The 21859-nt window shown below is 39.8% G+C and overlaps 4 protein-coding genes across 4 annotated transcripts; 2 read left to right on the top strand and 2 right to left on the bottom strand.

Moving 5' to 3' along the window:
* Positions 1-364: 364 nt before the first annotated feature.
* LOC137893113 (cyclin-G2-like) lies at positions 365-2944 on the top strand. Its single transcript, XM_068738555.1, has 7 exons — positions 365-487; positions 1111-1248; positions 1352-1602; positions 1733-1811; positions 1896-1994; positions 2430-2632; positions 2806-2944. Exons 1-7 carry the CDS (start codon positions 365-367, stop codon positions 2915-2917), a joined length of 1005 nt encoding a protein of 334 aa, XP_068594656.1. The 3' UTR covers positions 2918-2944.
* Positions 2945-4514: 1570 nt separating this feature from the next.
* Positions 4515-7871, top strand: LOC137893122 (alpha-N-acetylneuraminate alpha-2,8-sialyltransferase ST8SIA3-like). Its single transcript, XM_068738565.1, has 4 exons — positions 4515-4669; positions 5969-6091; positions 6765-7322; positions 7589-7871. Exons 1-4 carry the CDS (start codon positions 4515-4517, stop codon positions 7869-7871), a joined length of 1119 nt encoding a protein of 372 aa, XP_068594666.1.
* Positions 7872-12233: 4362 nt separating this feature from the next.
* LOC137893149 (ras-related protein Rab-27B-like) lies at positions 12234-14580 on the bottom strand. Its single transcript, XM_068738593.1, has 5 exons — positions 14428-14580; positions 14226-14311; positions 13178-13281; positions 12855-12978; positions 12234-12423 (listed from the first exon to the last, which is right to left on the bottom strand). Exons 1-5 carry the CDS (start codon positions 14578-14580, stop codon positions 12234-12236), a joined length of 657 nt encoding a protein of 218 aa, XP_068594694.1.
* A 2004-nt stretch (positions 14581-16584) lies between these two features.
* poli (polymerase (DNA directed) iota) lies at positions 16585-21583 on the bottom strand. The gene is made up of 10 exons (XM_068760900.1): positions 21469-21583; positions 21162-21290; positions 20899-21063; positions 20405-20551; positions 20021-20257; positions 19751-19929; positions 19477-19568; positions 19266-19399; positions 17704-17894; positions 16585-17320 (listed from the first exon to the last, which is right to left on the bottom strand). Exons 1-10 carry the CDS (start codon positions 21560-21562, stop codon positions 16598-16600), a joined length of 2091 nt encoding a protein of 696 aa, XP_068617001.1. The 5' UTR covers positions 21563-21583; the 3' UTR covers positions 16585-16597.
* Between the last annotated feature and the right edge of the window lie 276 nt (positions 21584-21859).

The raw sequence follows: 21859 nt of genomic DNA, 5'->3' as shown, positions 1-21859 counted from the left end.
TTCTGGATGATGTTGTTGAAAATGTTAAATAATTTTCTGATGCAGTATAATATCGTTCCTGCTTATAAGTGTGTGTGTGCGTGCGCGTGTGCGCGTGCGCGCGGTATTTAGGTTAGGTAACATTTAACAACTAATTGCATGAACGCAGCCCCTTATAATAAAACATTAATGTCGATAATTGTTTTCTTACCCTTTATATTGCACCAACAGTGTTGTTGTGATACCAGACACCGTGTTGTGGAGGCCTGGGAGACGCTTCATGTCCCTCTCTGTCTGTCTCCGCTGTCTCCCTACGCTGCACAGTTTAGGTTCTGTTCGATGCCCACACAGATTGATTGGTACATGTTTGTGTTTGTTTTTAAGGATGAGGGATCGTCAAGTCATTGACAGCCTGCTCTTGAAGGAATTGAAGTCGTGCTGTGCTCAAGAGGACAGCTTTCTTCCCAGAGAGACGGGCCTGAAGCTGATGGAGTCAGCCTCCACAGAGGTATACTGTACCCCACTGACACCGTTTTACCGTTCTGCTTTTAGCTTTGTCGGTTTCCGCCGTTAAGCAAATAGAAAGCAGTTATACATCGCTGCTGAACGAAATGGCGCTGCAGCTGTGGACTCTGTTACTCCCAGTATTTTGTCAGTAAATAAATGGCTGACCTGTAGTTTAACTTTTACAAGCTGTTAATTTTTAAAAGAAGGCTGAAAGCTGGCCTCTTTGCTTTAGCCTTTAACTTGCTTTTACTTTGCAAGGACTTGCTTGAAAGTCATCTGTGCGTTGTACTTCCTGTTCTGCTGCTTCTCAAATGTCTTTTATTTTATATATTTTACACGTGATATTCTCAACTTATCAGTCACTTGTATTTCATCTTCATATCATCATTGCTTTTGTACTAATTATTACTATCATCAGTAGTCCTACGAATATTATTTTTACAAAGATTTGTATCTTCTGTTTTTATGTCCTTTCTGTATATTTTAAGCACTTTTTCTTTGCTGTAAAGCATTTCAGCTGCATTTCTTAAAAGACAAGTACCATTGGGATAAAATGATTGTTCAGATTGTATTGCTCCGATACTGTTTCCGTGTGTGTTCTAATGAACATTGGTGCATTTTCAGAAATACAGTGGGGTGTCTGCAAGAAGCAGAGACATGAAGGTTGAAGAATTGTGGGGCCTGACCAGTTTCTTTGGCTACAGCACCCAGACTTTTGTTCAGGCTGTCAGTTTGCTCGACAGATTCCTCACAATTATGAAGGTAGGAAATGAAACAAACCGTTAAAGTGTAATACTGTGCTTGTTTGACTTTAAACCCTAAGATCCTTACTCATAGCTGTCACTGCTGTACTCTATTGCGATAGGTGCGGTCCAAACACTTGCCCTGTGTTGGAGTCAGCTGTCTTCACATTGCAGCCAAAATGGCTGAGGAAGACAGCAATGTCTCGCCCATCCATGATCTCATCCGCATCAGCCAAAGCAAGTTCACCGTGTCTGATTTGTGCCGCATGGAGAAAATCATTTCAGAGAAGCTCGGTGTGGAGCCTGAACCGGTCACAGCCTTAACATTCCTTCACCTCTACTACTCAGCCTTCTCATATGGGCCTGCTGGAAGGTAAATATTTCACCCCCCCCCTCTGCTTTCGCCATTACTGCTGTTGTGCTGCTCAAATTTGCATGGAGTTGGTCAAACTGATTCTGCATAAGGTTTGCACTGGCAGATCAACTTCCCTCTCTATTTTAAGGGAGGAGATCCCAAGCATTGGGAGTCTGGAAGCCCAGCTAAAAGCCTGCTTATGTCGGCTTGTTTTCTCTAAAGCCAAAGTAAGGATTGTTCTCAGGCGGCAGAGTCGCATTCTTCACTTTAAATGATGGGATTTGCTAATCTGCTGTTTTTTTTCTTAACAGCCGTCAGTGCTGGCGCTGTCCCTCGTTGCTCATGAGTTTGACACCCTCCATTCCATTGCCTTGTTGAAGATTGTCCAGCAAATCCAAAAACATCTGAAGGTACGAGGACCTGTATCCAAGAATGTTTATTTTCGAAAGTGACTGGCAAAAGAAATGACTAACAAATGTGATGAGAGTCATGAGACACCAGCGGCATTTTCTTTTTTGTCTAATTAGTCATGATAATAGAAAATTTACGAAATCTTAAAACATTCAAAAGAAAACCTTCACAGACTTGACAAGTTGCCTTTTTGGTCAAATTTGCATAAATAAATTGATTAATCAACCAATCTTTTAAATGCTAGCATAATTCTCCCATAAAGTCCTTCAAAGTGTCTGATTTCAGATTTATCCTTTGGCTTGTCTGGACATATTTAAATGTCTTTATTCCAGTATTTTTGACTTTTGTTTGATTTTTATATTGATTTATTGATGATGGCCTATTTTGAGGGCTATTTCTATCGTTCGCCTCTGAGATGTTTATTGCTTTCACAGATCAGCGATGGTGAGCTGCTCTCCTGGAAGGAACGTGTGGCAAAGTGCATGACTGAATACTGCTCAGGTGAATGTATCAAACCAGACAACAAAAAGCTTATTTGGATCGTGTCCAGGAGGACAGCACAGAATCTACAAACGAATCACTTCAGAGTCCCCGGCCTTCCAACGATTCCTGAGGGGAGCTGGGACGAGTGTGAGAGGTTAATAGAGCACTTTTTGCTTTTCATCCTACTGAATATTCTCAACTGTGATGTGAGATATTGACAAAATAGGCATGCTTGAAAAGAATCTTGACTGCGGACTAACTTTGGAGTCTGTAAATGCTTGAATCAGCTACTAATTGAAACAGTATTAATAACTTCTTCTCCTACAGCGACGAATCCAGTGAGGATATGAGCTGTGGAAAAGACAGTCCATGGGGCTCACCAGGAAGTGATGGTGAAGGAGCCTTCTTCCCCTCCAACTTTCTGAAGTGCAGAAAATGATGAGTTGCAATCGCGCAGTAGCAACAGAAGTGGAAATGCCCCCTGACTTATAACTTAAAGTTGTCACCATATATCAGAGCAAGCCTGCGTGTTTCACTTGCCATACCATGTGTACTTGTAGGTATGCCAAGTGACAGGTTTTAATCATTAAGTGCCTGTGTTAATTACATTTACTGTCTGCGTGTTCAAAGGACGTATCGTTGTAATGCAAGAGGCAATATCTTTGCAGCCTGAACGTAAAATATCCGATTAACTGTTGTGACTGAACTTGGCACATTCCAGGAAAAACAGTGACGCACAAGAGAGATTTTATGGTTGGTCAGTCATGAGGTACAATTATTTTTAAATACCAGCCAGCCAACCAGCACATCTTGAGCTTATTTTAGTATTTATACTTGATACCTTCAATATATACAGCACTCTAATAATGTATCCCATATGTGTCCTACTGTGACGTATGGTGTGAAATTACCATGTTGTATATGCACGGAGACATAGAAATATGTGATTATGAATGTATGTTGTTCGTGTTTAACAAAATATAAGCTTACTGATAAAAAGTGTTTGTTTTTTTAAATAAATGAAATTTTATGTTTTGTGAATGCTATGATGTGAAAAACTAAATTGGAAGTGTAAAAAAACCAAAAATTAAAGTCCTTTTAAATAAATACCTTTTTTGTAAATGCAATTTGTTCCCACCTTGTTAATGAATCAAAAAACGAGCAGGAAATACAGGTCAAGAAGATTAAACTGCCAGCATCTGAACAATGCATGTAATCATTGAGACTAAAAGCTTAGGCCTACATTTCCATGAAAAAAAATATTGCAGCATCATGTATAAACCTAGAAAATGGAGCGCATAAACCTCCGCCAAGCACCTCATTCCCCTTATCGTAATTGGATTTACATTTTCCACATGGTGATCTGCATCATCAAAAGACCCGTTACGACTCATTTTTGGTGTGTGACTTGAAAGATAGGATTATTTTCTCAACTATAAATTGTTTTTTTTTAATCATGACGGGTAATCGTTCTCAAAATTTCATGGGCTTGAAATTAGACCAAGACCTATTTTCTGATTATTATTTTTTCTAGATCGATGCGGCAGTTTTTCCGCAGTCCTGCTAACAAACAAACAAACAAACAAACACACCCAAAATCATAAAATCCTTGGAGGAGATAAATATCAGATTTTACTGTTACACGTTTACATCTTATTCGCTTGGGGGGGAGGGGGGCGGGGTTCCTTCATAGATAGCGCTGTGTGGGGGAGGAGGCGGGGGAGGGGATGCTGATGCTGCTGGAGGAGGACGGGGCTTGTCTTTCAGCTGACGGGGGGGGATGCTGAATGCTCCATCTCTCATTAAACCGGCTGCCTGGAGGAGAGTGTGAGGAATCAGCAGCAGGCAGGCTGGAAGGGGAATGAGACCCGGGACATCTTCACCATGCATCCATCCGCCCACCACCAGCCGTCCATTTTACACGCTCACACGAGCCGCTGAGAGCCAGTTTGTCTGTCTTACAGACGGGCAGCATCAGTGAGCTCCCCCGGCGATGACAGCATAGCCGCTGCCTCGGGAATGAAAACGCTGCCAAGATGGTCCGCATCGCCAAGGCCCTGGGTTTGGTTATTCTGTGCGTCGCTGTGCTCATACTGTCCCTCATAAGTTATGTGTCTCTGAGAAAAGACAGCCTTTTCGCCTCCTCTAAATACATGGGAGGCCCGAGGATTATGTTCCACGCAGGATTCCGGTGAGTACTAGCAGATAGTAGATGCTGCGACATAGCTGTAAGGCTGCATCCTCATCAACAGATCGCCGCACCGCGAAGGTGTTTAGTCACATACATGGGACTAATAGTAATTATGTTTAAAATAATATTACTATTAATAATAATATTCTTTGTCCCACGTGCACTAAGACTGTACAACTACTCACTGGGGGGCAACAGGAAGAGTGCAGAGCATGGGGCGGGATAGACAGACAGACAGACCAATAAACATGGTCCATGGCCCACATTTATACCAAACTCAAATGCAATAACAAATCTAACTGTTATTTATTATTTAATGGGGATACTCATGTGGTGTGTATATTTTAAACTTTTAAATTTTATATCCTTTTTTTCTTGTACCTGTTTTTTGTACTGTGGTGCATCCAGAGGACTCTGTCTGCATGGATAAATAATGTGTATCGTATTGTACAAAGTACTTAGAGACGAGCTGGAAATGTTCAAAAGTTGAAAAAACAACAACAGCAACACCAACATAGAAATGGAATTCTTTCAATGGCATATGTATAAAAATAGAAGTGATGTTTCCAGGAAAAAATTTAATTATAATGGGGATCATAAAATAGTAAAGAAAATATATCATAATTAATGTACTGGTTGCTATAGGTAATAGAATGTAGGTGGATCCATGATTTTATATTGAACACATGAACAACATAGAATGACAAGATGTACTAAGTACATAATTATTTTATGGAAGTGCAATGTTACTTTTAAAACATAGATACAAAATAAACTCAACAAATTCTGGTGTATTATTATTTCTATTATTTCTAATGGAGTCTGTATCATGTGCAACATTAATCCAGTAATAATCCAGTAACAAAATGTACTTAATTTTGAAATGGCCTGCTTTGCTTTTGGTATTTTGCTTATGCTTATTAAAACATTGTTTGTATGATTTTTTTTTACTTGTATTATGTTAGTATTTCTACAGTGCAATATTGCTTTTAATTGAGCAAAAACATATTTGTTTGTATTTGCAGCAAGTTTCTATCTAGACTCAACAACCACTGAAAATCATTGTGGTGCCAAACATGAATTGCTATTTGAATAATCCTTTAAATTAAATAGTGAATAGCTGCCTTTTCTATTAAAATAAAGGATTGTTGATTACCGGGATAATCATTAATGGCTATTTCTGTCAAATGTATCCAGGAAACCTTCTGGATACTTTGAGACAACTATTATAAGACAGCACCAAATTAAAAAAAGAGACAGTTTGTAACATTATTACATTTTTATGATTGCTGTTTGCAGGTCTCAGTTTGCCATGAATTTCCTAGATCCCTCCTTTATCCCCTTAACTAATGCCCTGAATGAGGAGCTCCAAGGAAAACCATCCAAATGGAAGTTCAACAAGACTGCTTTTAATCAGCAGAGGTAAGAGACTTTGATTCAGCTATTTCTACGGTTTGTCAACATTTTGCTTCTGTCAAAGCTGAAGTCCGGGGATCATCTCATTAGTTAGTCTGTCTAGTTTTAGAGACTAAGCAAGTGGGTCGGAGCTGTGTACGGTAATCTTCTACTCAAGTAAAGAAAGAATGCCACACTTCAAAAACTACTTTACATGTAAAAATTAGAATGGTTAGAATTCTGCAGCTGTTATGTTTACATTATTCCTTTTGTAGAAAGTGTCATATTTTACAGACTCTTTCTTAATAATGGATTCCGATGTACAGAGACTTTTTCAAACACAAAGAAGGGCTTAGCAGGAGGGAGGTTTTTCATTGGTTACATATCATTTCCTTTTTTCCAACTTGCCAGCTCTGCTCTGGAACTGAGTATAAGACACTTTCAGAACCTTCAGCATCTTTTAAATCACTTCTTCAAAAAATATCGCTTGAAAAAATATCTTCAAATTCTAACATACCATTGTTGCCATCAATATATGCTTATATTGTGTAACTAACATTGTGAATATTCCATTCTATAACTTTTATTCATTAAGGCTGTTGTCAGTGGTTAAGTGGGTATTTGCATTTTTTATTATTGTGTAATAGTTGGACCTTGTTGCAAAACAACAGATGTGTTAAATGATCTTCTTCTTTCCCAGGAAAGATATCTTCAGCTACATTGACATTCCCAACAACTTCTCCCTCACAAAGAACAGAGTGCGCGTTGGCCAGCTGATGCACTTTGACTACTCCAGTCACAAGTACGTCTTCTCCATCAGCAACAACTTCAAATCCCTGCTCCCAGACACTTCTCCAATCCGTAACAAGCATTACAGCATCTGCTCTGTGGTGGGCAACAGCGGCATCCTGACTGGCAGCCACTGTGGTCCTGAAATCGACCAGGCCGACTTTGTGTTCAGATGCAACTTTGCCCCCACAGAAATTTACTCAAAGGATGTGGGCAGGAAGACCAACCTGACGACCTTTAACCCGAGCATCCTGGAGCGGTACTACAATAACCTGCTGACTATTCAGGATAGGAATAATTTCTTCCTCAATCTCAAGAAGCTGGAGGGAGCTATCCTGTGGATCCCTGCCTTCTTCCTTCACACGTCCGCCACGGTAACCCGGACCCTGGTGGACTTCTTTGTGGAGCACAAAGGCCAGCTGAAGATTGAACTGGCCTGGCCAGGAAACATCATGCATGACGTCAACAAGTAAGAGTGTTGATATGGCTCTTGAGAAATCATAAAATAAATTACTAAAATATAATAAGTAATAACTAAGTTGATCATAGAACTTTTAAACTTTAAGTCAGGTGTTTTTTGGGGGGTTGTGGGGGCTCATAACCTCAGTTGGATGGAAAACATGAGAACGTACAGTCACAAGGTAAAAAAAGGATTATGGTGGGTTGATAGTGAAGGATCAGTCATGATATTTTGCAGATTTTGGCTATAATAACTTTTTTATTTTTCTGTCACAGGTACTGGAAAACTAAAAACCTGTCCCCTAAACGTCTCAGCACTGGAATCCTCATGTACACGCTGGCGTCTGCCATGTGCGATGAGATCCATCTCTATGGCTTCTGGCCTTTTGGCTGGGACCCAAATACAGGCAAGGACCTGCCTTACCACTACTACGATAAGAAAGGGACAAAATTCACCACTAAGTGGCAGGAGACCCACCAGCTGCCCAGTGAGTTCAAGTTGCTCTACAAGCTGCACAGGGAAGGCGTGATTAAACTCAGCCTGACGCACTGCACTTAGACACGCAGTGAGCGGTGGGTGGTCTAAGCGCTGGCTCCAGAGACCTTCGTCCGGCTACATGAGCTCAGCTCAATGCTTCTGTTGTGACCCACAATGCATGATAATTATTAAGGGACGGCAGCATTCTACAAACACACTCACACGACACTGTAAGTTCACATGAAGATGTCAAGCGTACTCTGGATTGAAATCACAGTTGTTGTCGTCTTGTGCTCCGGTTAGGACATGGATGCTCCTCAGTTACTTCCGTTGCTCTCTGTTTGCATGGCTGCTTGCTGCGGCGAAACAGCTCAAACAGAACAAACATATATTTTAAACCGGGGTTCTCTAGGGGATTCAGCTGTGGAAACACAAAGAGTTAAATTTTCCTGTGCTGTTTGACACAAGGTTTGATTGATTCATCACCTTTTAAAACGGTTCAACGATTCCACGATCGAAATCACTGCCTAATCTCAGGGAAGGAGTTAGATCAGTGTTTATTTCTTTTTGTAATTAGATTCAACGTTCCCAGAGAGCTGCAGAGCTGCAGTTCCTGTTTCTAGGACCCCCACCCACCCCCCCCACTAGGTGTCAGACAGTCTGCACTACTCTGGAAGATGGGATTTGTTTACAAGACTGTGCTCTCAACATTTGTGTCTTTTATGCTCTGTAGAATGACTGTCCACTTCCAATTTTGTTTAGATTCGTAAAAGAAATTTGGAATAATAATCAACATTCCTATAAAAAGCCATAATTCATAGACGTCTGATGGTGTGTTGCCATTAAAAGGCTGAGGTGTACAAAGTATTCCTGGACATTTGAAGCATCCACTCACGACAGGCCTGCAGCCACGCTAGCAGCAGCATTTGAGTCATAGCGCTTTTATCTTTGATAATTGCACATTGCTGTTTATCAATCCTTGCCACTGTGCTGAACGTATCTCTTATATAAATATATGGCTGCTCAGCAGTTTTTTCTTTGCTAATTATAATGTGAATAAAACTTATAAACATCTTGTATGTGAACATTTATGCTTCACCTCAGATAGATTCTCATCACGACTTTTCAAATAACGACAATAACGTCCATGACGCTCTGTTGCTTCCATATTTGATTAAACACAGTATTTGTTTTATTATTTTCAATGATTCGCTTATTTTGTTTTTACAGAAATTACATCTGTGGGTTGAACTTGAGAGTCTTTGACGAAATACCTTCAGAACAGCCATATATAATGAAAGCATCCTGACATCCTTGGTTTGTCCAAGAATCCAGGATGCTGATCAGATAAACAAGATATTTCCAATCATTATGTTTGTGTAATTGAAATACAGGTTGCACCAGCTATCTGTAAATCTATTACAAAATATTTTCTTTTTACAAGTTCTAATCCATTTCTAGTCCTCTTACAACCTCACATTCGTTGCAAGACTCAAGGCAGTCGCTGCTGCTCCTGGATAATACATAGTAGTCATCTGTAAATCTACCAAGTGAAAATCTGCAGATCATTTAAATCAGTAAAACTGCACCAGAGACCGTCTTGAAAAAAGCAATCAAAACCGCATATAGCCCCATATCAGCCCAATCTGTATGTGGCCTTGAAAGATAATCAATAAGCATGATGGCATGTTATGTCCGCCTGTCGTTCTCTGAATCAAAGCTGGCAGAAAGAAAGGGGTTTCTTTTCCTTGAGTTGGGTGTGCATGCTTCAGTAACCAGGTTCTGTGTTCCTTGCCCCAGCCCGACCCACACTCTTTACCTTTTCTGATTTTTGGATGAGCAGGGACTTGGATAGGGCAAACATGGTGATAGCTGGAGCCAGCTGGTGAGATTATTAAGGGCTCTGCAGACACCCGTTGGTGACGTCGCAGTGGCTCAATCCACGTTTTGTGATATAAAAGCTTCTTTAAAAAAAAAGATACATTGTTGAACTTTAGATGGTCTGATTTTTTTTTACAATAGCGCACAGCCTGGATAGGTGTTTCCTCAATTAACAGTCTTTATGCTAGTTGGCTCAAATCAAGTACTGTCAAAGTCTTTATTAACATCCAAATGTAATCAATCAAATGTTTAGATTTTGGTGATAGGCCCACAACCCGGTTACAGATACAACAATTGGAAAATTAATGATTGAATATTATTTTTGCAGTGTAGTTTGAAATCTCCTCAGATTAAAACTACTATACAGTTTAATTTCACAACTCATTCATTATCTTTTAAACTGAGCCGTTATGGATTAAACCTACGCTGACACCTTAATGCCTTTGTTGACAAGACCTGGACAAGCCAGTGTTGATGATGACACCAAACAAAACAACATTCACAATAATTGAAATATTAAATCTAAGGGAATAGAACTTCTTTGTTTGGCCAAAGAGCTGGAACTGGCTCTAAAAAACATAATTTTGTAGTTCATACATTTTTTAACCAGTCTAACATCTTATGACTTTAATCATGCTGCTAGCGTGGCTAAAATCATCAGGAAATTGTACATTGAGGACACATTATATGAATTATTTAACATGTACCAACTAATAATATTTCTACCACTATTTCAATTAATGCTACAAAATATTAATGAAGAGAATAAACTCTTTATTTTAGAACTCTTGTCGGATAAAGGTTTTATTCATCATGTAACCGTTTAAATTCCAACATTTGTGATGTGAAGCAGATAACTGAATGATAGCTATACTTTTCTGCATCTTGTATAAATAGCATGATCCATTTAAAAGATATGCATGTGAAGCACTAAAAACTCTCTTAGACAAGTTTTTTTATATATATCATTTTTAGGGTATTAATTATAAAATTATTGTATTAATTAAGAATATTAACAGTTTCTTTTCATGCAAGATGTTTGAAGGCTAAAAACAGAACACTGCTGCTATATTTCACTTGGGACCAAACCTCTACAGATCAACTTAACGATGAACAAGCCTTATTTTCTTTCTATGTAGCTCTTGTGTCTGAAACAGAAAGCCCCAAACACCTCATCACATGATCATCTCATGATTGCAGCAAGAGCTGCTCCTTACAAATTCTGGCTTTGGCTTAGTTCTAATAAACAGCAGTGCTTTCTTATACTCTCACCAAGTGTGTGCTTTTTGTGCTCTTTCAAATTTACTGCGGTTGACATTTGCTTGATATCCTGTCTCACACAGATACCTTTTTGTTTGTCTCTTTAGGCAAGATGAACATAGTCAGATAGTCAACTTATGTGTCTTGTCTCGACATCACAGTGCAATCACTACCAAGAACCATGATCTCCATGACATATCTGATGAAGACGTTTAAAAATCTGAATTCTGGGGTGATGATGTCATAGACGTGTACATTTAGAAATGATTTATTTTCCGTACTTCCTTAGGAATGTTCTATAGGTACACCAAAGAGTATAGTTCAGTGTGTGGAGGATAATGTTACTTTAGTTTGACAGCAATTCATTTGAGATTTTCAAAACTGTATTACAACATGCATTATATCGATATGGAATATCACTTTTTATGCCACAAAATCATTCAATACTTTTTTATTTATGGTGTCAGCCATAGTAATGTAGAATTTGTATAGAATATATATACATACAGATGAATATATTCCAGCAGGTTTCTCTTAATGTTCAAAGTCAATATGTGTGTAAACAGTAATTCTACTTATGTCTGTGATGATAACGGCAAAGCTTGCTGTGCAATGCATTAACAGGACAGGACAGTGACATACATAATCTGGACATAAAATGTCTTTATTCCTACATAGGATCAGCTCCAACAACCCTTTAACATTCCTGTACTTGTGTTTGATCTGCATGATAACTTTGTTCCACAATGCATAAAAAAGCTTGGCTGCTTATGTACATTTTGTAGAAAAGTCAGACCACATAAATGGACTTTGCAATGTTGTTTGTTCTAACAAAAACAATCATCCATATAACAAATGCAATCATGATTTAAATGTTTTTTTAAAATATTATTGCAACTTGTGATGAATATACACTGTGTGCCTGCATATTTCTTCCATCAAATGTGTCAAATAAAATAATAAAATAATTTTTTCCAACATGACATTAAAATATGGTGATTATTTGGTCCTTTCTTTTGTTGAATCACAACCATTTGGTCCATCATCAGGGTTTTTGGAAATGACACACATTCAGCTACTATGCTCAATCGTAACTGAAGTATCCTCTACCTTATTTTTTCTCGCAATGCAGAGGTGAATAAATAAAAGTATAACAATGCTGCTTCAAGTGAATTGCAAAAGATTTCCACTACGAGCTTGGATTATATTTTAGTTGAGTCAGTCGAACTCCAGAAAACAATAATATTGAAAAATGCAGTGCTAACTGGGACAAGTGTAAAGGAGAGCCTGCTTCTAGCACCATCAGCAGGCACACCATCTCCTGGCATGGGTTCCCTGTAAACCTTGGCCGGTGACAACGCTGCCGTTGAGTTCAGAGCCACGGCCGCCGTAAGTGCTCTGTTCCATCCTCTTCATCACCAGGTCCAGCAGTGTACTCACGGCCTGGTCCACTTCAACACCCGTCAATGCACTCGTCTCAAAGTAGGGGATGCTGAGGAGAGAATATCAACCCTATTTGAAGATGTTTTTTTCTGCGTGTGATCTGTGTTAACTGAATGTAGATTCTAAATGTGACCCATGTCACAGCTTGTATATTTCTACTAGTATTTCAAATAAATACAGATTTACTTTTCTTTTCTTTTTTTTTTTACTGCTTCTTCGATTATGTAGTTCTGAAAATAACTGTTGTCATATTTGATTTCTTCTTTTATTTACATGGTTCCAAGCATTTATCTTGTCACTTATTGGGGTTCCTGGCCCACAGGATGAAAACCATGTTCTAAAAATGCAGCAGAAAAATCAGAGGAAGGTTGAAAACAGCTCACTAACACCTCCCTGTGGGTAAGAGCAGCATCGTGTCTTTAGTGCTGGTCAGTCAGTCAGTCAGTCAATCAGACAGACAGACAGATGACAGTGCCTCACCCATATCTGTCTGCCAGATCTTTGGCCTGTTTCATGTGAACATCCCTCACATATGGCAGATCTGCCTTAGTGCCCACCAGCACGATGTCTGGACTGTCACAGTAGGCATTGGCCTGCAGCTGACCTGGAACAACACAGGCTGAGACAGTTAAACCCATAAGATGCAAATAGACATGCATGAGCAAGATTGAAAAGCTAAAGAAATGTCTGAAGTCGAAGTAAAAGGAAGTTTAGCATCCCTCTCCTCGTGGCAACCAGACAAAAATCATTGATCTGACAGACAATTGATCGGAAGCATAGTGGGCCGCTGAGACGACACATACTCATCCAGTTCCTGACGTTCAGGAAACTTTGCTGATCGGTCAGGTCAAACATCAGCAGGAAACCCATGGCATCCCTGAAGAACGCTGTGGTGAGGCTGCGGAACCTGGAAACACACGGACAACTGGTGTACTTTTAGGCATCCTGACAGTCATCCGGTCCCGACTAAATCTTCTCAGCAACTGTTGGATGGGAAGCTAAATCCCACTGATTTTTGTGACGTCCTGTTTTTGCTACATCACAAGACATTTGATGTGAAATGATTCAATATATGGGTTTTCTATTCTTATTCTAACCTCTGCATGAATTGTAAGTAATATGGTGGGCCCTTAACTTTTTCTTTATTGTCATCATCAGATCGGAAATAATTCAATGCTTTTATATCAGAGGTGTCAAACCTGTTCCACGAAGGGCTGAGACACTCCAGGTTTTCTTTCCAACCATCTCTCCAGCAGCTGATCTCACTAATGAGCGCCTTTTCTCAAATTGAAGGAGGTGTTGATAATTACAATCACCTGGTTTAGTGACCGGCTGGAAGAAAAACCTGCAGCGCTTCGGCCCTTCGTGGAACAGTTTGGACACCCCTGCAGTTTATACCCAAATAGCAGCATAACCAGTTGCATTTCCATCAGCCACAGCCATAGTTTGTGGTCAACGCCCCACACTAATGGTGTGTTCTGAGCTCGAAGTGAAATGTGTCCGATCTTGTTCAGCATACAAACTTATACAGCTCTGGGTGTTAGCAACTTGCTATCTAAGTATTGAAGTTTATCTGAAACAAGTTGAAACTTTTTAATTTACTGAACATTTGTATTGCGCCATGCACATAATTTGCATTTACAAGTGACAGACTGCATTTAATATGCATTTTCTTGCTGTGTGAAAGATTCTAGGGTTAAGATCTGTTAGCCTTTAACAGATTCGTATAGCTTCTATCTTGGCACTCGTTTTTGTGATCACAGCATATTTTATTTTTTTGGCTCGTTCCAATAGTATTTTTAATTACATTTTTCAATGTTAAATACATTCTGAATATGATGTCAGATTTACCTTTCTTGTCCCGCCGTGTCCCAAAGTTGAAGATGGACTTTGAAGTTCTTTTCTGTTCTCCCATCGGCCCCCGTCTCTGTGTACACCTGAACCAACCACAAGGCAAGATAATCCAAATCAAACTCTGAAGTATGATTGATTTAGATCTTAAATCCTCTAGTCTACGGGCTCACTAAACCATGAGGTTCTTTGTATCACTCACCACTCTTTTTTCCCTGAAGTCAATACCCACTGTGGTTGTGAACTTGCGGTTGAACTTGTTGTCAGTGTACCTGTGGAGAAAGGTGGTCTTTCCCACCCCTGAGTCCCCAAGGGCCAGTAGCTTGATCAGATAGTCATAGTCCGAGGTTGTCATTGTGCGGACGATTGCGCTGCCTGCCACAGAACATCATTATGTTGTTTTGATGCATGCTGTTAGATCAGTACATTCCAAAGAATTAATTCAAAGATGCAAAGGAAATCCAGTACTGACAACTCTCAAAACAATAGATGAAATAGTTTTCAGTCTACAGATTCAGGATAATAACAGGCTTTGTCCCCTCTCATTAGCCACTGATCAGAGAGGTACGAGCACATGACTGAGGTCTGCTTCCACATGAGCAGTGAAATGTCTCACTGGTTTTCTCTTTACCCTGAATGTATAAAAAAAAGTCTGTTTAGCAAACAGAACTCCTTTCATTGACTTGAAGATTCAGTGCAGACAACTCAACACTGCATGACACCACGAATGTCACAGCAATGATACTGCTACATTTCCAGCTGGGGCAAGAGAAGACAAAAATGCAAGCACGGATAATTCGATTGGACCATGCAAGAATTCTTTGCGTCCCCAAGGGCGCAAAGAATTCTTAGGAATCTATTTTTGGGAATATAGAATGTTAGAAAAGTAAAACATTTAATTTAGCAGCAATTAAAACATGGGGCAGGAAAAGGAAAGCTAGCGTGATTTCCAACATGTAACACTGATGGTATTAAGATCTTTGCAATGAAAGAGATTAAGGAGAGGCTGAGTGATCAATCCTCCGACACAGAGAGCAATCTGATTTAAAACTACCATCAACACATTTCTAGGAGGAAACTCAGACATAGCTGATCATTTCCAAAAAATATTCCCATGTTCAAATGCCCATCGACAATTTCAAAGCTCCTTTAAAATGATTAAAAAGTACCTTACCAGTCTATCGGGATGAAGTGCCAGAGTCCATTTGAAGGCTGTTCAACTTGTTCTGTACAATATAATTACTGTCATGATGCAATGGCACATCCATTCCCCTTCTTTCATGTGATCCAGGGAGGAGTTCAAAGCAGAAAAAAAGATAGAGAGGCTGTGCCTTACTGACTTTGGCTTAATGGCATTTAATGAGAAAAAAAGGTCCTTTGAAAACTGGACCTCTGTTGAAGAATAATTTGAGCCGTTGTGGAGTTCATTAGAAATCACCCAACCGCTTTAGAGGCTCGATGAAGGAATCCTTCCTCTGTGGACGTATGTCTAAACAGTACACAAGCGGTTAAAGAACAGACTTAATTCAGGTTTCCCTTATATTTTATTTTGCAACACTAAATGCATATTAACTCTGGTACAAAAACAAGAATGCCACAGCTAAAACTCAAAATATACTCAAACTTCCCAAGTCCTGCTCATGTCAGCAGTGTTGGTTTAAATCACAAATGACATGTGGCTATTTATTGCTGACTTTAGGGACAGTATTTTTATACACAAGCAAACAAAACCAACGACACCATTACATTAAAGCACTGCAGAGAAGCAGGTTTAAGTTTTACCTCATATTTGCGCACAAGCTGAACGATAACATTTGAGTCAGTAGCTTGTAAACAATTTAACTCAATCATTAATCAATTATGTGAGGCTTTTATTATTCACTTAGATGTGGTGCGTCATTTCCTTTGCATTTGGTCATCTATTTCCATGTTGCCGTCTTTTTAATCTTCAAAATAAGTTGATAGGCAACAAATGATTTGGTCGTTATGGTAAATCCTACACGTAAGATCATGAATACTGCCTACAGCGCTTAGAGAGAAAACACAATTTGACGTCCCATAAAATCTGCCACAGAATGATCTGGTGAATTATAATCTAGATCTGGTGATGCAGAATCCCATTTCAGACCATCATGAGACTATTACTATTAGATACAATGACGTAACGCCAAAGCTGAGCCGCCTTGGCAGAAGCAAAGCAGCGCTGCGTTCGCTAAAAGAAAATCAAAACCCCCTGACCCAACTGTTCTGTGCTGAATGGATATTTTATAATGTTAGACGCACTGTTTATTCAACAATTCACCAAAACAAAAACCATTTAAAAAAATGAAACATTTAAGAGAAGTAAAAGATTAACATGTCACTGTCTCTCTCTAACTGGGTTTGAAATACTTCAACAAATTGTTTTCTTGACTGGGTTTTCCTGGAGCCTTTCTGTCTTTGGCCATCAGGCTCCTTGCTGGTTTCCTGGTCGGAGAATTCTTCAGGACCGGATTCTCTTGTTTCCATTCAGACATGAGCTCCATTTGAACATCCAACGGAAGTTCAGAAAACACTTTGGGGTCCACATTCCGTGGGAAACAGAATGACAGCCTGCCTTCTCCCTTGACCTTTTCTCCTGCATCCACAGAACCCTGCCGGTCAGGGGGGCAAGAGTCATCAACTGCTTCTTTTACGTCACTGGCGTTTTCTGAACCTGTAAATGACTTTGAAGATTTGTTTGTCATTGTGCTGGGGGCATCATTAGCTGTATCTGAACTCAGTGAAGTGCTGGGGAGAGAGTTTGCATAGATTGGTGTTAACAGTTCCTTCTGAATCTCCTCAGGGAGAAGCCTGAAAACTTCTGGGTCAACATTTGGTGGCAATGGATTTTTCAGCTTGCTGTCACTTTTGTCAAACTCTGATCCGTCTGTGCTGCAGAATACTTTTAGCAAGGAACGGTCTTCGACAGCAACAACAGGGCTCCCATGAGATGCTGCATCAGAGCTCCGGGGGCTTTTTATGGGAGCAGCTTTTTGAGAGGAATCTTGAGAAGTCAAGCTGTGTGCGTGGAACTGATGATCCATGAAGGGACCCCCTCTCTGAGATGAATCATCCTATTGGAGGACAAAACAGGAGATGCATTAACTGAGGCCAGACAAATAATTACATGTAACAAAGCATGTATGCAGGACTTACAGAGCTGCATTTTTGACTGTTCAAGAACTTTTTAATAAAACAAACATGTAATCCAAACCTGTTTTACAAATCATCTATCCAAGAAATTAATATACCGGGTATAATGGGGAAAAAGGTAAAGGGACTATAATAGATTATGGCACTTTTTAGTACTTCCACAAGAGTATTTACCGTAGTATATATTAAAAATAATTAATCTGCCTATTTATTTACTGTTTTATAGTTATTACATTCTTATTATTGTCGGAAAAATAGTCTGCAGGTATTTGGAAAGAATATAGATACAATGTCACTGTTGTACCTGACATTGTATTCGTCTGGAAGACATTCGCTCGGTGAAGAACGAGGTGATGGAGCCCTTTCCCCTCGTCTGCAGGTTACTGAAGCAAACATTGATGAGGGTGAGGTGGAAGGCAGCACTGCTGTCCACCAGCTTGTGGAAGAGCTTCATGGCCAGCGGGACCAGCTGAACAACAACGTCTTCGGTTCTACCTGTCCAGAGATCACCGGCAATAATGCTTCAGCGGTAGTTTACGACACCCGAGTCCACATTTGTCCAACTCGGAGAAACGACACACACTTTTGAATATTACAAACGAAATAAAAGTGCATTTACGCACTGCAAAAAGTTGTATTTCTAAAAACTTGTTGACACCTCTAAATGTCCAATTTCCTTTTATGAATCTCAAATCAACTTGTTTGGATAAGCTCAAATCAATCCTCTACAAATCCACATTTTACCATGAATTGTCAATGTATATTAAAATACTAATGTGTATAAATAACTACTTACTAATGCTGACTATTCATCCTGTACCTCTATTTATTTATAGACAATTTATTCAATAGGTTAAGTCATTTTTAACAAAGAAGCAGAGGAAACAAACGCTGACTTTTTATTAGACAGTAATGGTAGCTGCTAATATTAATGGTAGCTTCCTTGGAGAATACTTCTGGCCACCGGTGATCCGATGTTTACTATCCTTTGGCTCTGATTTTACCGTAGTCTTCACCAAAACCTGAAAAATATTTGGCTTTATGTTCTATAATATTCAATTGCTGGTCAATAAATTTGCATATCTTTGCCTGAAAATAGCGAATTTATCTGAGCTAATACAACCTGTTATTAAAACCTGATGAGACCAGCGACAGCAATGCGAAACAATAAACCTGCAGACCAGAGAATCAGGAACACTTTTGCTCCTGCTGTTGTTCGGTTTTACAATGACAATTGTTCTCTCTATATGCAATTGCTCTTTTATCTGGAATGGCTATTCATGTGAATATTTTATTTGTTCCTTTTCGGTTTGTGAATTTGAATCAAATTGGTACTGAGCTGTTGCACTGATGCTCCAGTGGGCTTCAGCAGAGTCCGTAATAAGGATGCTTATTTTGTGTTGTGTGATGAATGCTGAGAGTCCATGGAATTTTTAATTTCCCCATTTGGAGATTAATAAAAGATATCTATCTATCTAGTCAGAGTGCCTGCATGAACAGTAGGTATTCAGCTGATTGTTACTGATTTGCATTTTATATACAATTGAAGACAATACATTAATATTTTGTGGGTTTAATATTAAACTCGGTATCAAATTAAAAACTAAAATGTATTATTCCAGTTTACACATAAAACAACATCCTTGCTCCCTGCTGATTTATAAACCCTTTCAGCAGAGAACTCAATGGTGCTGCAGATGATTCATTTGGATGCTGAGTACAACTGAAAGAGTTCACCTATTTTAAGAGTATTCTTAAATTTCTCAAATATAACATTTCCTTTTATTTGTGACACGAGTAGAAATGCTGAAATGACTAGACTCTAGAGTTTGTGCAGGTGGAATGTCACTGTGACCATAAGCTTACCAGAAGTGAATAAGTGTCCTATGTCCTTGGGGACTGGACACTGACGGCTCTCCCGACTGAACCACTTGTTGGTGGCGGCGTATCTACGGATGGTAAGCCGAAAGGTTTGAGGCTGCCTGCCGTCTTTGTGCATCCTAGTTTTCAAACAGACGACAAAGTTAAATTTAGCGACTTCACAGAGAGGCTTTAAACAGACGACACAATATCCCACCTCTCCACCAGGCTGCTCAGCAGTTCTTCAATCTTTTCCAAAACATCTTGAGTTGAGGATATTTTTTTGAAGGAGTCTTCATCACTGAGAGACTAAAACATGAGGAGCATGTGGAATAAATGTTGTAAAATAAATCATTGTACATCATTACTGACAAATTAAAAATAGCAGACATTTTCAGAATTTTGTACCGAGTTGAAAACTTATTAAAGGAACCTGCTTTCTCTACGTTGCTTGGTCTGAAAGAGAGTGTCTGAAAAACTTCCTACCCTACCTGAGGGGCTCCAGTAGGTGTGACAGGTGAGTCATCAATACCAAGGGCCAGATTTTTCAAGCGTTGTGCGCTGGGACCTCCAAACTCTTTCACTAAGTCACTCAGTGGGAAAAGCTGCAAGTCTTTCACGCTGACCAATCCCAGAGCTTGAAGTCTCCTGGCAGTTTGGTGACCCACTCCTAAAAATTCAGTCTGGGATTTAGTTCAAGCCAAAACCCCATCAAAGGCCTTTGACTTGAAACATCTCACACTTAAGATGAACACCTTTACCCGGCACTTTGCGAAGGCTAGCCAGACAGCCCATTATGTTGCTGACGTTTTCTGGAAGCAAGGATGTTTGCTGATTGGGTTTGAAGGTGCCTGACACCAGTTTGGCCAGTAGCTTGTTTGTGGCGATGCCAGCGCATCCAGTCAGACCCAGTTTGCTGTGCATGGCTTCTCTTAGCTCCGCTGCAATGTGTGAACCCATCACCAACCTCGGGTGATCACGAGCTTCGACATCTGCACCTGGGCAGGAAAAGAAATCTGAAACTTATGCTGTGCATGGCAGCGAAAACACGACTAGAGGGAAACTATTTGCAATGCAAATAGGCTTTTTCAGGCTTGTTTCACAACTCATTTCCTTGTTTCAATGTGTCAGTTGATAAGACTCACTGAAATGACTGGAGACATGTCCTTTAAATGTAAAGTTACTGGATTCTGGTGTCTCTGCAAGCCTTGTGTCTACCATCTTTGTGACGTCCACAAAGTTTTCATCGAATCCAAGCCTCTCTACCAGTGGAGTATGAGACATCAGCAGCTCTGAATGGAGGGCGAAAAAAATGGGTAAATACAGAACGGGAAACAATCAAAACCACAATGTAACCTGTGAGTTATTATTTACTGTATGCGCAAACAAAGAGTGATACCACAGGGAGACATGTTGAAACAAAGAATGACACCCACATTCTTTATGAAACAATCGCTAGCTCCGTATTTCTTTATGATTCTATATATTTTTTGTCATTGTCTTAAGACTACTTACTTCACGCCCGATTATTAAAGGGAACGAGAGAAAACTCGTTCCCTTAGTAAGAAGACATATATTCGTAAATTTACTGAAAGTGTTTTGGGGTATATATAAATATATATTGTATGTGCCGTACTACCTGTCACTTTATATGACGTCTCTCTGTAGTGCGTTAGGTCTTCTCCATTAACCAGCACCAGCTGCGGACATTTCTCCCTAGCATGAGTAACGGACATCAGCTTGGTGACTCCCTGGTCCCGAGCCACATAGTTGCAGGTGACGACGATGTATTTCTGCTGAATACCTGATGATATGAGGAACATTATTAAACCTCAAATATATTCTGGTTTTTTTTAAAAGCTAACTTTTATGTATTCACTGCAGAGGTTGGAATAATCGTACCTAAAGGGACTCCTCTCAGTGCTGGGTTTCTGATCATTTCTACCTGAGCGTAGAAGCAATCCAGGTCGAAATGCAGAATGACTCTGTGTGCTGCAGGTATTGGTTCTGCTGTCCTGTCCACTCTGGGACCTACAACAGATGAGACAAACGCACAACGTGACGCAAAAGAATAAAGAGACTTAAACTGGTTCAATAGAGCAGAAGTCAATAATTACAAAAACAGATGAGAGACCCAGAGCTGCGACTCTCTGTCGGACTAAAAGTAAAGCGAAATTGAAGAAACACGTTTCGCAGCAGTCGACTTTACCAGAAGCACTGGCGAGGCTGGATGGGACTGAATCCACGAAACTACTCTTCCACTCGGTTTCATCCTCCTCCACCTCATCGTCACTCTTATCCATTTCAAACACCGTGAATTGTGTGCGTTTTTTCAGATTCCATCGGCCACGAGAGACCGCTTAGGTTCGTTTGTTGTGATCGCTGCAGGTAAACTACTTCCCAGTTTCTGCTTCACACCGGCGCCATCTACCGGCCGGGAGGGATCACTGCAATAAAGAGACGCCAGAATAAAATACAGTCACTTGAAATCAATTTCCGTGCTTCGAAATGTTTTGATACTGAAAACAATTATGAAAATATTTTTTTTCCACAAATATGTACACATATTTTGGAACAAAATACGAGTAATATTTAAACGC

This window comes from Brachionichthys hirsutus, chromosome 4 (genome assembly GCF_040956055.1).
Source record: "Brachionichthys hirsutus isolate HB-005 chromosome 4, CSIRO-AGI_Bhir_v1, whole genome shotgun sequence".
NCBI lineage: Eukaryota > Metazoa > Chordata > Actinopteri > Lophiiformes > Brachionichthyidae > Brachionichthys > Brachionichthys hirsutus.
This window is presented reverse-complemented; position numbering and strand designations above follow the sequence as displayed.

Excerpts from the sequence above, each read along its gene's own strand:
- LOC137893149 (XM_068738593.1), bottom strand. The coding sequence starts at position 14,580 with ATGACAACCTCGGACTATGACTATCTGATCAAGCTACTGGCCCTTGGG. Across the intron at positions 13,282-14,225 it reads GACACGGCGGGACAAGAAAG|GTTCCGCAGCCTCACCACAG; the intron begins GTAAATCTGACA and ends GTGTGTTTCCAG. Across the intron at positions 12,424-12,854 it reads GATCTGGCAGACAGATATGG|CATCCCCTACTTTGAGACGA; the intron begins GTGAGGCACTGT and ends TTCTCTCCTCAG.
- LOC137893113 (XM_068738555.1), top strand. The coding sequence starts at position 365 with ATGAGGGATCGTCAAGTCATTGACAGCCTGCTCTTGAAGGAATTGAAG. Across the intron at positions 1,603-1,732 it reads TCATATGGGCCTGCTGGAAG|GGAGGAGATCCCAAGCATTG; the intron begins GTAAATATTTCA and ends CTCTATTTTAAG. Across the intron at positions 1,812-1,895 it reads TTGTTTTCTCTAAAGCCAAA|CCGTCAGTGCTGGCGCTGTC; the intron begins GTAAGGATTGTT and ends TTTTCTTAACAG.
- poli (XM_068760900.1), bottom strand. The coding sequence starts at position 21,562 with ATGGATAAGAGTGACGATGAGGTGGAGGAGGATGAAACCGAGTGGAAG. Across the intron at positions 19,400-19,476 it reads CTGAGCAGCCTGGTGGAGAG|GATGCACAAAGACGGCAGGC; the intron begins GTGGGATATTGT and ends TTTGAAAACTAG. Across the intron at positions 17,321-17,703 it reads CCAGACGAATACAATGTCAG|GATGATTCATCTCAGAGAGG; the intron begins GTACAACAGTGA and ends GTCCTCCAATAG.
- LOC137893122 (XM_068738565.1), top strand. The coding sequence starts at position 4,515 with ATGGTCCGCATCGCCAAGGCCCTGGGTTTGGTTATTCTGTGCGTCGCT. Across the intron at positions 4,670-5,968 it reads ATGTTCCACGCAGGATTCCG|GTCTCAGTTTGCCATGAATT; the intron begins GTGAGTACTAGC and ends TGCTGTTTGCAG. Across the intron at positions 6,092-6,764 it reads ACTGCTTTTAATCAGCAGAG|GAAAGATATCTTCAGCTACA; the intron begins GTAAGAGACTTT and ends CTTCTTTCCCAG.